Source organism: Paramisgurnus dabryanus, chromosome 3 (assembly GCF_030506205.2).
Source record: "Paramisgurnus dabryanus chromosome 3, PD_genome_1.1, whole genome shotgun sequence".
NCBI classification, from domain to species: domain Eukaryota; kingdom Metazoa; phylum Chordata; class Actinopteri; order Cypriniformes; family Cobitidae; genus Paramisgurnus; species Paramisgurnus dabryanus.
This window is the reverse complement of record NC_133339.1, coordinates 23,912,072-23,927,014: the sequence shown is the minus strand read 5'-3', so window position 1 is coordinate 23,927,014 and position 14,943 is coordinate 23,912,072. Positions and strand designations below refer to the sequence as shown.

At 35.0% G+C, this 14,943-nt stretch overlaps 2 protein-coding genes across 2 annotated transcripts; both read left to right on the top strand.

Annotated features, from left to right (window-relative positions):
• The first annotated feature begins 196 nt into the window (after positions 1 to 196).
• Positions 197 to 4,916, top strand: hsd17b1 (hydroxysteroid (17-beta) dehydrogenase 1). Its single transcript, XM_065281194.2, has 6 exons — positions 197 to 2,316; positions 2,408 to 2,569; positions 2,793 to 2,972; positions 3,173 to 3,266; positions 3,369 to 3,549; positions 4,752 to 4,916. The coding sequence occupies exons 1-6, from the start codon at positions 2,220 to 2,222 to the stop codon at positions 4,914 to 4,916; spliced, it is 879 nt and encodes a 292-aa protein (XP_065137266.1). The 5' UTR covers positions 197 to 2,219.
• A 1,263-nt stretch (positions 4,917 to 6,179) lies between these two features.
• On the top strand, positions 6,180 to 9,597 carry LOC135759039 (coenzyme Q-binding protein COQ10 homolog, mitochondrial). Its single transcript, XM_065273855.2, has 5 exons — positions 6,180 to 6,392; positions 7,208 to 7,360; positions 7,481 to 7,673; positions 8,036 to 8,137; positions 9,081 to 9,597. Exons 1-5 carry the CDS (start codon positions 6,295 to 6,297, stop codon positions 9,237 to 9,239), a joined length of 705 nt encoding a protein of 234 aa, XP_065129927.2. The 5' UTR covers positions 6,180 to 6,294; the 3' UTR covers positions 9,240 to 9,597.
• Positions 9,598 to 14,943: the final 5,346 nt, after the last annotated feature.

Genomic DNA, 14,943 nt, shown 5'->3' with positions numbered 1-14,943 from the left:
ATGCTGTTAATAAAGTCTTTTTAATTAAAATATAAATTTCCCTTTGTCTCACTTTGTTCAATTATGAACATATGGTTTCTTTTTGTCAAGTCAGCAGAGCTCATTATTAAGCACACATGCTATGATTACAATAGTTACATTTTTAATTTATTTTGTAGTCCTTTTATACAATGAATAAAAAAGTTGTGGACATCAGTTCCAAATGATTGAATTTTCTTAAAATGAAAAAAACATTAATTACATTTCTAGAAAACTTAATTCAATCATGTAAAACCGGTGGGATTTTTTTCCCCACTGTAGTCTGGTACAGCATTTTAACAACCTTACTGTTAATGTGAAAAATGCTTAAGTTGTTTTTTTAGTCAGCATTAAAGTTAATGAAGATGGGACAAAAAATTAGGTTTTCAAGTAGATTTGCTTTTTAATAAAGTCAGTGATCAGGAACAAAACAACAATTTACTGGCTATATTAAAAGTTTTCACGTGTACAATATACAGGTTTTTATTTATATTTTATAGGTCATAAAGTTTCATGGTCTGTTCAGAAGTTTGTTAAATTGTAATAAATTGTTCATTTGTTATAACTTTATTAAGTGAGCGCATTATACAAATCAAGCCCAAATTCGGTTTCAGATGTTTCTAGCATATATACACAATTTCTGTTCAAATTCCAGTATTAAATTGTAAAATGTATGTTATTTACTGGGAATAGTTTGTTCAAAGACATTAAACATTAAAAAGTCTTTATCTTTAGAGGAGAAACTATAAAAAGTACAGCATTATGCAATGTGTTTCTGGGAACCAAAATTTAAATTGATGAGGATTTCTGGTTCCTAGAATGCTTTGGAAACTTTTTTTTTCATTCTGTGAAAACAAAGACTTGTTAATGTTTAATATTCATTCATTTTTATTTTTTTATAAACTGTTGCCAATTAATTAGAAAAATATAAATCGACAATACGTTTTTGAAAAATCATGTTGTTGTCTTTAGTTTCTTTTGTCCAAGCAATGATCTCAGAATTTAACCATGTATTAAGATTTATTCAGAAAATATGTCTTGAATTGTCCGAAGTAAACTAATTTTAGAGCAGCATTCTTCCTCTATTTTATATATCTTTAGCTTTTTCATATTTTCAAGTGAATCCTGACAATAATTTACTGAACATTTAATCATATTAGTATTTGCCACAGGATTACTGTTTGTGTGCAACTTCAGTTTCAGTTTTTCTGAACTGCTAAAACACATTTTTTGAAACCCTCACTCATTTTCTCAAAACCTCAAACACAAATCCAAATTGTCAAACAAAATACAGAGAACCCCTGACTCTTCTAGCGGAATCAAACAATTCCTTTAAACCATTTCACCTGTACTCAAAATCAAAATACGCTTTCAAATCATACACACATAAGTCTAGAATATAAAACACTAGAAAGCATCCATTAGACACTAACTTAAAAAATGGTAAACACAACATCCAAGACATATGCTTATAGAAAAATAGATATATTTTATATAACAACAACTTGAAAAATACTGTTAAAAATCTCTAGTATTGTAATCACAAGTTTAGTTCCGTTAATATAGTGAATACTTTACTGTAAGTAGTGCAATAATATGGTTTCGATATTACTGTAAGAAGCACTTGTATTTTGTAAAAAGTCAGCAATTCAACTGAAAATTTTGCCAATTGCATCGTCTCTAGTGTCATGCTCTTCCTCATACTCTTCATCTGCCTCTCAGACTGTTTCCAATCCATACAATTGGTAAAAAAAATGCCATTAGAAAAAAATGTGCATTTTGAGTTGTTGTGTTTACTGAATGATAACTGTGTTGTAATTGTGTTCAACTTTTGCCTGCCTGTGTTTGGCATTTATAAAATCAGTGCATTGCAGTGTAAAATGTCTGTTTTAGTGAGAAGTTTGTGTTTAGAGTTTTGCAAAAAGAGTGCATGATTTGACAAATGGGTTTAGGCCGATAGGAATTTGGTTGAGAGATTGGGGTTTAGTGTTTTAGCAATTCAGAAAAACTGTTAGCAGCACCTGCAGCAAATATCAGTGTGAAACCAAAATGTTTACCTCTAGGTGGCCTTGTGATAATGGAAGAAAACTAAAACATTGAAATCTAAGACACAGCAAGACTACGTATTTTTGAACATTACAGCAGCTCCAACACTTCACCTCACATCTTCTAGAGTTGTGGACTGCTCTCCTATTGCCCCAATGGAACAAAAAGTAGTTCTCATCACTGGCTGTTCCTCAGGGATTGGACTCAGCCTTGCTGTGCAGCTCGCATCCAATCCTTCCAAAGCATATAAAGGTAACTGATACGACACAAATGTTTTGCATATTGCATTGTTTTTCTAGCTACAATCGTTTTAAAAGTATGTATGGTCATTTATTTTGCTTAGTCTATGCTACAATGCGCAACTTGGACAAGAAACAACGTCTATTGGAGACTGTAAGAGGATTACATGCGGATACTATGGCCATTCTCCAGATGGATGTGACAGACCAGCAGTCCATACTTGATGCTAAGGGGAAAGTTACAGAGGACAGAATTGACATTCTGGGTAAAAACTAACAAAGAAAAACAGATCAGAATGCAGAATGGAGCTAAAGAAAGAAAAGTGACCTTTATAAATAATGTATGAAATAAATATTAAAATAAAAATTAAAAGCCCTGTTACAGTAATTACAGTTTACAATAATAATAGTACATTTAATTAAAAAAAATTCTTGATTTATTTAACAGTACACTTCACCTCTGCTTCTCTTTCATTATCTTGATGTTAGTTTGTAATGCAGGTGTAGGTCTGATGGGACCTCTAGAGACCCTCTCAATGGACACTATACGTGACGTCCTAGAGGTCAACCTGCTGGGCACCATTCGCACCATACAGACCTTTCTACCAGACATGAAGAGAAGAAGATGTGGAAGGATCTTGGTAACCGGTAGCATTGGAGGACTGCAGGGTATATCAGATTGGAGACATACACAGACAGAGAGAGACATAGAGAACTTGTTTTAGGCAGACGAGCAAAGTTATTTTATAGAAATAATTAATTTGGTATTATGGGAAAACAAGTCAACAATTTTAAATATGTTTGTGAGCAGGTTAACACTTTGTGGTGAAATCAATGGTAATGCTGACCTACACTATCTACATACTCAGGTATGCCATTCAATGATGTTTACTGCGCTAGTAAATTTGCAGTAGAGGGCGCTTGTGAAAGCCTGGCTATTCTGCTTCAACATTTCAATATTCAGTGAGTATTATTGAAGGTGTGAGTGTGAGTACACTGGAGGTATGATCACAGAAAATATTTCTGCCTATTAAGCCACTGTTTTCTTTCACTTTTATTATGTAGTGTGAGCCTGATTGAATGTGGACCAGTCAACACAGATTTTTTCATGAACCTGAGGAGAACAGAGCCCAGCGATGAGGTGCTGGACACTGATGCATACACACGAACCCTGTATGAGCAATATCTGCAGCACTGCCAGTCCGTCTTTCAGAATGCAGCCCAGGATACCGATGACATCACACAGGTACATTCAGCACATCCCTATGTAAAAAGGAGATTAAAGGAAAACACCACCGTTTTTCAATATTTTACTATGTTCTTACCTCAACTTAATTAATATAAATAACAATTAATACAGGTACATACCTATCTTTTTTCAATGAGTGCACTTTTAATCTTTGTACAGCACCTCGTGAATATGTTAGCATTTTTCCTAGGCCCATTTATTCCTTAGGATCCAAACAGGGATGAATTTAGAAGCCACCAAACACTGTTTGTTTTCCCTTTTTAAAAACTGTTACATGATTAGTTACTCGAGTAATTATGGTGGCACAAAATAAAACTTTTGTTTGGAGCCATAGGAATGAATGGGGCTAGGCTAAATGCTAACACATTCAAGAAGCACTGTACAAAGAGTAAAAAGTGCACACATTGAAAAAAGATATGTATTAATTCATTTAAGTTGGGGTAAGAACATAGTAAAATATTGGAAAAACTGTGGTGTTTTCCTTTAAGTGTCAAATACCTTTATGTAAGAAAGAGATCTCTTATTTTTAAAATGTGGCTGCTAACATTCATAAATTTACACTCTGGGTACCCTGCATGCCTGGATTGATCAAATATGGACATTGTATGGGTTAATATACATACTTTACCCAACCATGGATGAAAACAACACATATTTTTAGAGTGTAGAAACTTAGGAAATTTAAATTTAACATTTAAGCAATACTTTTTTTAGACTGTAACCAAAATTTCTTAAATCAATTTTCAATTATATATTTAACCAACTGGCCCCCAAAACCATTTTAGAGTGGATGCAGGTGTCCTAGCAGAGCAACCATGTCTATAGCTATCATTTATTACAATAGCTATAGAAATTTTTTACAACCCCCAAAAAAACTTTTTTTACTTTTACATAATTATATATATATATATATATATATATATATATATATATATATATATATATATATATATATATATATATATATATATATATATTTATGTAAAATAAGTCAAAAAAGTATATATATATATTTAAATATGATTATTTAAAACAAATTTATAATATGCTGCCTAATGCACTATCATAAGGTGAAAGTGTTGTTTTCTTCTCTCTACATATACATATACCGTCAGTGCAATATACCCATTGTCTTAGTTATTCTATAAGAACAACTAACAGGTTCTGTTCTGCCCTTTTGTTCTGTTCTCCACTTTTAGGTGTATCTGGAGGCAATCCAAGCACAGACTCCATTGCTCAGATATTACACTAACAGGGCCCTGCTACCCATGAGCAGCCTAAAACTTTCATCCCTGGATGGCTCTCAGTACATCAGAGCAATGAGCAAGCTCATCTTCTCTCCACCTAAACCCAATACAGATTAACAGATTTAATGCTTTAGTAATACAGATTTACAGATAAAAGAAACTGGAAGAAAATAGTTACTTTTAAAGACTAAAATACATTTGTCACACTTTGTGAAATAAATAAAATAAAACTTTGGTATTTTATCTATTACACTGAGCCACTGCGTCTCACTTTTGAACTCTGTTCAGATCTTTATTTCAAGGACTGTCCTAAATGTCCCTCCACCCACCAAAACACCATCAGATTCACATGTGTCCTTGTTTGTTTACTACAGCAAGAGAACACTAGGAACAGAGTACATTACGTCTGCACAAGGTCACTATTTTGCTATAGTGAGTGTTTGTTGTAAGGACACGATGATCCTGAAGAAATTCCAAATGAACTAATATCAAGAGTTTTAACATATAAATCACATTTTTAAATGCTTTACACCCTCCTCCTTATGGCATTTATATAAAGTTTATAGACACCATTAAAAACTGCAAACACTCTATCGCAAAAACACCATACATGTTTTTATGTGTCTCTATATATTACATACAAATATCAACGTAAAATGTGTTCAAGTGTGACATTGACTGTGACCATAAGACAATGTGTAATTTTACTGTGTACTACACCTGCATTTGTCGGCTGTGATCGGGCTGTAAGAGAATGAGCATTTCTGAAATGGCTAAAGTTACAGCTTTTACATAACCTAATAAATCTCACTTGAGTGACCTGTTCTCTGAATGTTAACATTTAAACCCTGTGACCATCACCTTACCAACACCCACATAGCAATACACCTACCTAACTTACTCTGACTGGATTATTCCTGTTCATCTTAACCAGGTTTAGCTGTAATGACATGTTGGGTCAAGCTAAGACAGAAGGTCATGGGCTATAATTTCTCCTGGCCTCCAGCTTGAAATATTTCCCTGTGGATAACAAATAATACACACTGGTTTCAGTTTGGCATTGCAGCAATTTTATTTCAGTAAAAGTAGGTTATTTTAGCTATTTTTATTATTTATAATAAAGTTTGTTATTACAGAAACTTTTACATTTTAAAATTTGTCAGATTTTCAAGAAACTGAGTAAACCAGTCTCTGTTTTCAGGCACATAGTTTCTCCTCGTTCGAGTGTAATGACTCGAGAACTGAAACCCCTTAAGGGAAAACAATCATTGTTCTTATGGCGTCTTTGTTCTTAAGGTATGGATGACGTCGCACCTGCCCCGGAGCCGCTCTTAACTCCTCCCCTTTATCAGTGCGTCACTGCAGCGCTCCTCAAACATTTACAATCGGACTTTATTACCGTTCACAGTTACAGAGAAGCCGGTTACGGTTATTGGTCTGTGTGAAGTGCACTTTTGAAGCAGCTTTAGTGGTTTTACAACCTTGAAGAGCACAAATGGCAAAGAAGGCGACTTCTCATTTTCTCCGGGCGCTAGAGATTTCGGAGGGACAGTCGTGTAATATTATGAGGAGAAATTCTAATGCCACTATCAGGTGAGCTCATCTATCGACCCATGCGAAGTACAACTGAAGTTCAATGTTGAAGGATTATTAATTGCTTAAAGTTAAAGGAGAATCTGAAGTAATTGGGACTTTGGTAAGTTTTTTAAATAGTTAAGGAATCGGGTAAATATGTCCGATGAAGTAATTTACTTTTGGTTTCTGTAACAATTTAAAACGCATCTACATATAGCCTATATGTGTATTTGAAGGTTGTTATGGTAATTGCCTATTGAAAACGTGGATTGTTTTGTGGGTAGTTGTTAACTGTGGAATCTTAAACAAAAGTAGAAAAAAAAGAAAGAAAATTCACACACCAGTGAAAAGTCACGAGACGCTGGGAAAGTTGCGCAGCAGCGCAGGGTAGCCTACACGCACTAGAACTTCACCGTGTTAAAGGTTAAAAAGCAATGCAGACGTAACTTTACTAAAGCACAAAATGTATCAAGGAGATCATATTGTATTAAATAATTAAGTAATAACTTAATTAAAAAATATTTGATTAGAAATTCAAAATGTTTTGATTCAAATTCAGAAAGCGAAATTTGAATAATGCACTGCATGTATGCGCATGCCCGGTTGGCAACGTGCCATACAGTTGGGTATAATGTCAAGACCTACTGATCAACTCCTCTTCACTATTTACTAGAAAATACGTCATGTACCGGGTGACCACTGGTGTTTTCATAAATTGCAAAGAAACCTTTACGTCACATTGTATGTTGTAGTGCTCTGACTGTTATTATTTTAAAGGCAACCTGTTTTAAGTTATTCTGTGAATAACAAAATTTCTGTTTGTTTTTCCTTAGACATTTGAGCTCTTGTGGTGCGTTAGCCACACGGAAGGCAAGCCTACCTCCTCCCATAGAATCTTCACAGGTTGTGCCCACCCGGAGCTTTATTAATTTATCAGCGCACCTCATAGCACGAAGAATGGACTACTCAGAGAGCCGGGCACTTTGGTATGCACACACAAAAATCAATAACACTAAGCAAATTTAATTTAATTTTTATCCAACAATATTTTGGCTTTTTCTAGAAGCAATGAACAAATCATAAAAATAAGCTTATTTTCCCACCAGCTACTCACCTGAGCAGATGTACAGCGTTGTAGCCAACGTGGACCAGTACCAGCAGTTTGTACCATGGTGCAAGAAGTCAAAGGTCACAAGAGGGAGAAACGGTGATATGCGAGCTCAGCTTGAAATTGGATTCCCCCCCATCGTTGAGCGCTACACCTCAGAGGTCACAGTTATCCCAAACCACCAAGTCCGAGTGAGTCTATAAACAAATGAGAAATGAAACACCAGCAGTTTTAAATGTGTATACATTGCTCCAATGCTCAAACAATAAATAGTTCATATTTAGGGATTATTGAGTCTATTTAAATATGAACAGTATATTACGATGCTGAATTTGAGATCTTTGCATATCTTAAAGGAGCAGTTCACTTTATGGGGCCCATTGACTTACCATATTATTTTTTTTCTATGAAAAGTCAATGGACGCTATCTTTAAAGTGGACTACTCCTTTAAGCCTTTACAATACTTCCAAGCAACAAAAGGTCAACTTAAATACATGCCATGTGTACTGTCTATGACCCTCTGTATGAAGTATGTACATGCATGTGTTTTAGGCGGTGTGCACAGACGGACAGCTCTTCAGTCACCTTGAGACACTGTGGCGATTCACTCCTGGGTCTGCAGGACAAGCTGACTCCTGCAATGTGGAGTTCTTTGTAAGTACTGCATTCTGCAAACAATAGACCTTTCTCACAACTTCCGTATTTATGACCGGAACTACGCAATCGTCGCGGAAATCTACTTCCTCCACAGTCAAGGCAATGTAAAAAGCCGTATCTGTTCCATCAATTCCCTGTTGATGGTGAAGGTATACAGAAGTGGATTCAGGCTATCCGGCGAGACTTATAATGTGTCGTTTTAGTTAACAGTTCAGTAACAGTTATACTCGCTCTCTACTTACCTAGAAATTTATTGACAAATTCTTCATGGAAAAAGTTTTCCTCCATTAGTCATGTCACATCAGCAAATGTAATATTTGGCAAATCCGTTAACGAAGTTTTGTAGACTCTTTGATCCATTTTAAACTTGCCCGGGTTTATGTTTTTCTAGTGTGTTGACGCTTGACAGGAAGTCCGCTTACACGACGATTACGTATTTCCGGTTACTGTGAGAAAGGTCTATGCAGCCAAAAAAAAAACAAGTAGTTCAGCAAGACCACTTTTAAACCAGTTATTAACCAGACACTTTACATGTGTGTTACATCATTCTGAACTTTCTCTGTGTGGGATTAATCCCATTCAATGGTAGCACAGGTATTATACCAGATTAGTGGCTAATTTTTACCACACATGGGCTGTTTCTTTAAATAGACGGTAACCGAGAGGGACGTGATAACCTTTCAAGTTCTGAAAGGAACCGCACAACCTATATGTCACAGGATTAGAGAGGAAGATCACAGGAATGCGACGGATTTGAGAGATTAATGGACTCATTGACTAAAAAAAGAATGGACTTAAACATGAATTAATGTTAATATCAATACAAAACCCTTGAAAAACTAAAAATAAACTTATATAGGATAGTGTTTTAGAATTTTAGAAGCATCGTTTACACCATATTATTATTAATCTTACCCATAAATCTGTGTTTCTTCTCTAGGTATCATTTGAGTTCAAATCCCTGCTTCACTCACAATTAGCAACAGTATTTTTTGATGAGGTTGTCAAACAGATGGTCAATGCTTTTGAGGTACGAGCGGCCAAGCTCTACGGCACCAGCTCCAATCGACTTCAGACCACACGAAGAAGAGTTATCTGAGAACCCACTTCAGAGGCTTTGTTTAAATGGACATCAGAAGATACATAGACACATACATTGTTACAATGTATCAGCCCTGGAGACTTTCCATGTATTAATCCAGTTTTTGGATTGTGGACTGTTAATATCAGCTCCTTTACTAGTTGCTGAGAAATAACATAAATAATTCATATTTATTTAAATCATATATTATTTAATTTATTGGCATAAATGTATATAATTATTTTTAATGTATATATTTTTTAATGATATAAGAAGATGAGTGTTTGATAATGGATTTATTTATTTATTTATTATTTTGTTCACACAGTTGACCAAAATAAGAAAAATATGTTTTAAATTAAAGTTTTTATTGCAATTTGTGTCTCTGTGGTGTTTTTAAAATGCTTTATTTTAATAGAAAAACCACACTCTAAAAATGGCTGGGTTAATTTTGATCCATAATGGGTAAATATTGGACAGAACACACCGCTGGGCTAAAATTGACCGAATGTTGGGTTGTTTTAACCCAACTGCTGGGTTATAATACCCCATGGTTGCGTAACAACAACCCAACATTGGGTCATGCTTAACCCAGCATGGGGTAATTTTTAACCCAACATGTGTTCTCAATATTTACCCATTATGGGTCAAAAATAACCCAGCCATTTTTAGACTGCATGTGCCAATTCATTCAACACCATTGCTGAGTATTTTCTCCAAAAAAATTGAGTTTTCCAAACACAATCTCATTCCTGCGGTTTGAAATCTCCTTGGTTTTCTATGTCAAAAACTTGTAACCAATCACATCATCACAGTTTAATGAGTGGATGAGTAGTTTGAGCCATAAATATTATCTGCATCCGAAACGTCTACTTCCATACTATATAGTAGGTGAGTCGAGTAGTATGTCCAAATTCATCGAAGTATTCACAGTACTTCATGATTTAAAATCCAAATTGGGTAGTTTGAAAATACTTTGAAAATACTCTACTATAAAATCTACTTTGTGTGCTAATAGGTACACTGTTGGTGAAAAAAGGTACAAATGTCACTGGGACAGTACATGTCCTACTGTATGTCCTAATACCTTTGAGGTACCAATGTGCACCTTTTAGGTACAAAAGTGTACTTTTTGAAAAGGTACCGCCCCAGTGACAACCTTAGTACCTTATTGTACCTTATATTCTGAGAGCGTACATGCAAAGGTTTTGCACTGTACATTGACAATACATTTCACACCTTCACCATTCTGCTCAAAGTTCTCTGTTAGTGTGAATTCTTGAGGATGTTCCAAGAACCTCACATGATTTTGGGATCACTTACATAAGCCCTGAGAGCCAAACTGTGACCGTACCCATTTCCCTCTAAACAGTCAATTCCTTCACATTACTCCAGTCCATCCAGCAATCACAGTTGAGCTGAGGGCACCTCCTCAAATAACCAAAGCCCAAAAAATGTATAGTTTTTACTCCCCACAGTCTGAGGCCATGTTTACATTAGAGCATTTGCGTTTTAAAACGGCATTTTAAAATGAAAACGATCCTCGTTTATACTGGCATTTTAAAAAGAATCTTCATCCACACTATACACCACCATAAACGCATGAAACATGACCAATCATGTAACTGGGCATGCGCATAAAAGTGTAAAATAACTTATTACTCTAATAATAGCTTACCTGCACGTTTACGCAGCCTAGGGGTGTGCGATATTGACAAAAATTCATAGCTAGATCCTTTGCCGGCCACTACAACAGACACTATTTTTTAACCTATAAAAATGTGTTTGGGAAAGTCTTATACTGCTCTATCTACCCCCTACAACATATTAATATGATTAATAGGTTAATTTTTATTTTATAACTAAACAGAAATGTCTTTATGATTTAAAAAGAAAGCATTCAAGTGAACAGTACTAAACAGTAGCGAACTTGAAGCAAAAAATAAATTTTAGTAAATGCAAACTTCAATCAAACATAGTAAGAGGTGAAGTATTAATTTAGCCTACCAGAAATGCTTATTGCATTAATTTTTAAAAGTGTGCGGAGGTCCGTGCACGTCCTCCGCTAGCAACACACAAATAGCTAAAAGCGCAACGCCTAAAAGAGCATTATATATTAATGACGATGAGTTTATTGTTTTTATTAATTTATATTCACAAAACTTATCAACAAAACATCGATTCAAATTAAGAGACAAATTATCTGAAACGAAATTAATTTTAAAGTAGCAAACAAAACTTACATTAAACTGGAAAATAATTTCTGACCCATTACAATTCTCCCTTCATATTAGCCTTTACAACGCCTATATGGCATTTAAAATTACAGTCTATCTTTCGTAAGCTAACTAAATTTAAACAAAACATAAACACGTATACTGTTCTAGCTCCCCCCTACAACATATTAATATGATTAATAGGTTAATTTTTATTTTATAACTAAACAGAAAGGTCTTTATGATTTAAAAAGAAAGCATTCAAGTGAACAGTACTGAACATAGCGAACTTGAAGCAAAAATAAATCAGCAAATTCAAACTTCAATCAAACATAAGAGGTGAAGTATTGCTTTAGCCTTTACCAGAAATGCTTATTGAATTAATTTTTAAAAGTGTGCGAGGTCCGTGCACGTCCTCCGCTAGCAACACACAAATAGCTAAAAGCCAAGCGCCTAAACGAGCATTATATTAATGACGTTGAGTTTATTGTTTTTATTAATTTATATTCACAAAACTTATCAACAAAACATCGATTAAAATTAAGAGACAAATTATCTGAAACGAAATTCATTTTAAAGTAGCAAACAAAACTTACATTAAACTGGAAAATAATGTCTGACCCATTACAATTCTCCCTTCATATTGGCCTTTGCAACGCCTATATGGCATTTAAAATTACAGTCTATCTTTCATAAGCTAACTACATTTAAACAAAACATAAACACATTAAACCCAACAATACTCAAACATTCATATAAAACAGACATTATCTATAAGGATACATGTTAAAACTATCCGATATAGCGTTTATAATAGCTGATTGGTAGATGTTTACTATTTTTGGCAAAACCTCCGTAACAAACCAACATTTACATGAATAAAATAATTTTTACTTTGAAAATGATGCGCTGTCACGTTAACATCAGCTGTTCGTTTACATAAGACTCCGTCTACGTTCATTTACACTCAGAGCAACGTCTGAGTTCTCAAACTAAAACGGGGTCTTCAGCGTTTGCGAACGAAATCCGTTTATGAGGGTCGAAAACGGTGATGTAGTGTAGATGAAAGGCATAAACGTAGCAAAAGTAACGCGTTTTAAAGGATAAACGCATTAATGTAAACATAGCCTGAGTGCAAAATTGTTCAAGATCCAAAGTGGCAGCATAGCACTGTTACAATCTGTCTGATAGTCTTGTTGCGACACATGACAACACAAGTATTATCTATAGCTGCTGATAAATCCTGATGAGTGCAGTTATATCCTATATCTCATGCTTTATGATATGAATATACTTGATTGGAATTAAGGATTAGAGGATATTCCATTCAATACAAACAATAAACAATAGTGCATGCAGAATGCAGATTAATACACTGAGAGTATCTTATTTTTCTAGAATAAGATAGAGGGTCTGTGATACCGAATTTGAAAACTGGCTATTATTTTAGTGTTTATTTTAAATATGTGTTTTAAGGATTTACAGCCAGTACACAAGAAGAGTGCTTGCAGACACTGTACACCACTGGCACACCTCTCTGTACGCTGGCATCTTTAAATAATCCCCAGGCAGGGATCACAATCTGTGCCCTTTGCCAAAATCTGTTCTTATTTTGGGCTTGCTATTAGCCACAGATAGTTGCAAGTCAGTGGTGTACCCCTATACGGAGACACACAAGAACAGATGCACATCTCGCTCATCTTAAAACAGATTTTTCCCACTGACCTCCTGATTCATAGAATGCATTGCACACATACCTTTACCATTAGATTCACAATAGTGAATACTGTGTGCATAGATAACATATAGGAAAACAATTCAATTAGTTTTCACTTCAAATGTATACACAAAATTGTGAAATCAAGGAATGCACCCTAAAACTGTTTTACACATGAACAAAATTGTCACGCTAACATAGGCTACATTGTTGACTTACCATTCCTCAGACCGTAAAACTGCACATGTTGGTCCATCATTGTGAAATTCATAAATTCAACCTTGAAATTAGTAAAGTAATTACACAAAATCTGTATTTTTATGCACAGCCTGACACAAAATGAAGCTACAAAATTTTACAAAATACTATTTGTATGTTGGAATTAACGTGCCTATATTTGCCCTTAAAGGAAAACACCACCATTTTTCAATATTTTAATATGTTCTTATTTCAACTTCAACTATTTTCAATGTGTGCACTTAATCTTTGTACAGCGTGTCGTAAATGTGCTAACATTTAGCCTAGCCCCATTCATTCCTTAGGATCCAAACAGGGATGAATTTAGAAGCCACTAAACATTTCCACGTTTTCCCTATTTAAAGTCTGTTACATGAGTAGTTACACGAGTAAGGTGGCACAAAATAAAACGTGGTGATTTTTAAGCTCATAAAAAATTATAATACATAAAATGAGAACTATATTATATTGTGGAAGAGCACGTAGTTTGCAGCACTTCAACTTCGGGTGCAGTAATATTGACGGAAGTTTGAGCGATAGGTAATCTAAGTGCTCTTCCGCCATTCAATATAGTTCTCATTTTATGTATTATCATCTAAGTTGAAGTAAGAACATAAAAAAATATTGAAAAACAGTGGTGTTTTCCTTAAACACAAGACTGCTTCTTAATAATGCAATTAAACTTGGTCATGACCTGCAGTGACTTGAGATGTATCAGATCATTTTGGCAAACCCAGGCCGTTATTGTAACAGATCCCTGCGAGTAGTAAATCCATTCTCGGACTCAGCAGCTGAGTCACTTGCCCAATGTTCATCTACAGTGCACAACAACTTTCACATCCACAAATGACCAGTTCACTTACCACCCTCAAAATAAAGATTTAAAGGTAAAGGTGCAAGTAAACTAGATTTTCTGAAGAAAATGTGAAGAGGTGCTTTTGGAAACAAACTGGTAAAATAATGTTAACATGTTTCAGAAAAGCCCACGTATCTATGATACTCTGCTGTCCAAATATAGGTCTTGCTTAACGGTTGTTAGGGTACGTCTGTTTGGTTGCTAGAGAGTGAATTGGCATCCACCAGTGATTACAATCAAAGCCACAACTAAAATGATCAAACCCCGATGTCTCTACGATGTTCTGATGCAGAGATATAAGGCTTTGTTTATTCCGCTGCTAGGGTACCTCTGGTTGGTTGATAAGAAGTAAATTGGCATCCACCAATGATGATACTCCATAGGTTGATTGCCTGCATGAATGATATAAACCAACCCCCTGTCACCATGACATTCAGATTTAAAGATATAACTGTTTGAGTTTATGTTTGCTAGGGTGCTCAACTCTGGTTCTTAGGGGCGTGGCTTAATATCTCTAAGGATCCTGAGAGACTGAATGGATGACTAAATAAAACGTGCCCACCCCCATCTATGACACTGACATCTATCTGGGCATTTTATAATTGCAGTCTATGGGATCAGTTGCTAGGGTGCCCAAAGTGGTTGCTAGGGTGAACTTACACCCCATTGTTAGGTACGTTCTTTAAGAGTCTAACA

Bases quoted from the DNA above. Each gene is read 5' to 3' on its own strand.
- hsd17b1 (XM_065281194.2), top strand. From the start codon at position 2,220: ATGGAACAAAAAGTAGTTCTCATCACTGGCTGTTCCTCAGGGATTGGA. The intron at 2,570-2,792 runs GTAAAAACTAAC...TCTTGATGTTAG, and splicing joins GGACAGAATTGACATTCTGG to TTTGTAATGCAGGTGTAGGT. The intron at 3,550-4,751 runs GTACATTCAGCA...CTCCACTTTTAG, and splicing joins ATACCGATGACATCACACAG to GTGTATCTGGAGGCAATCCA.
- LOC135759039 (XM_065273855.2), top strand. From the start codon at position 6,295: ATGGCAAAGAAGGCGACTTCTCATTTTCTCCGGGCGCTAGAGATTTCG. The intron at 7,361-7,480 runs GTATGCACACAC...TTTTCCCACCAG, and splicing joins TCAGAGAGCCGGGCACTTTG to CTACTCACCTGAGCAGATGT. The intron at 7,674-8,035 runs GTGAGTCTATAA...CATGTGTTTTAG, and splicing joins TCCCAAACCACCAAGTCCGA to GCGGTGTGCACAGACGGACA.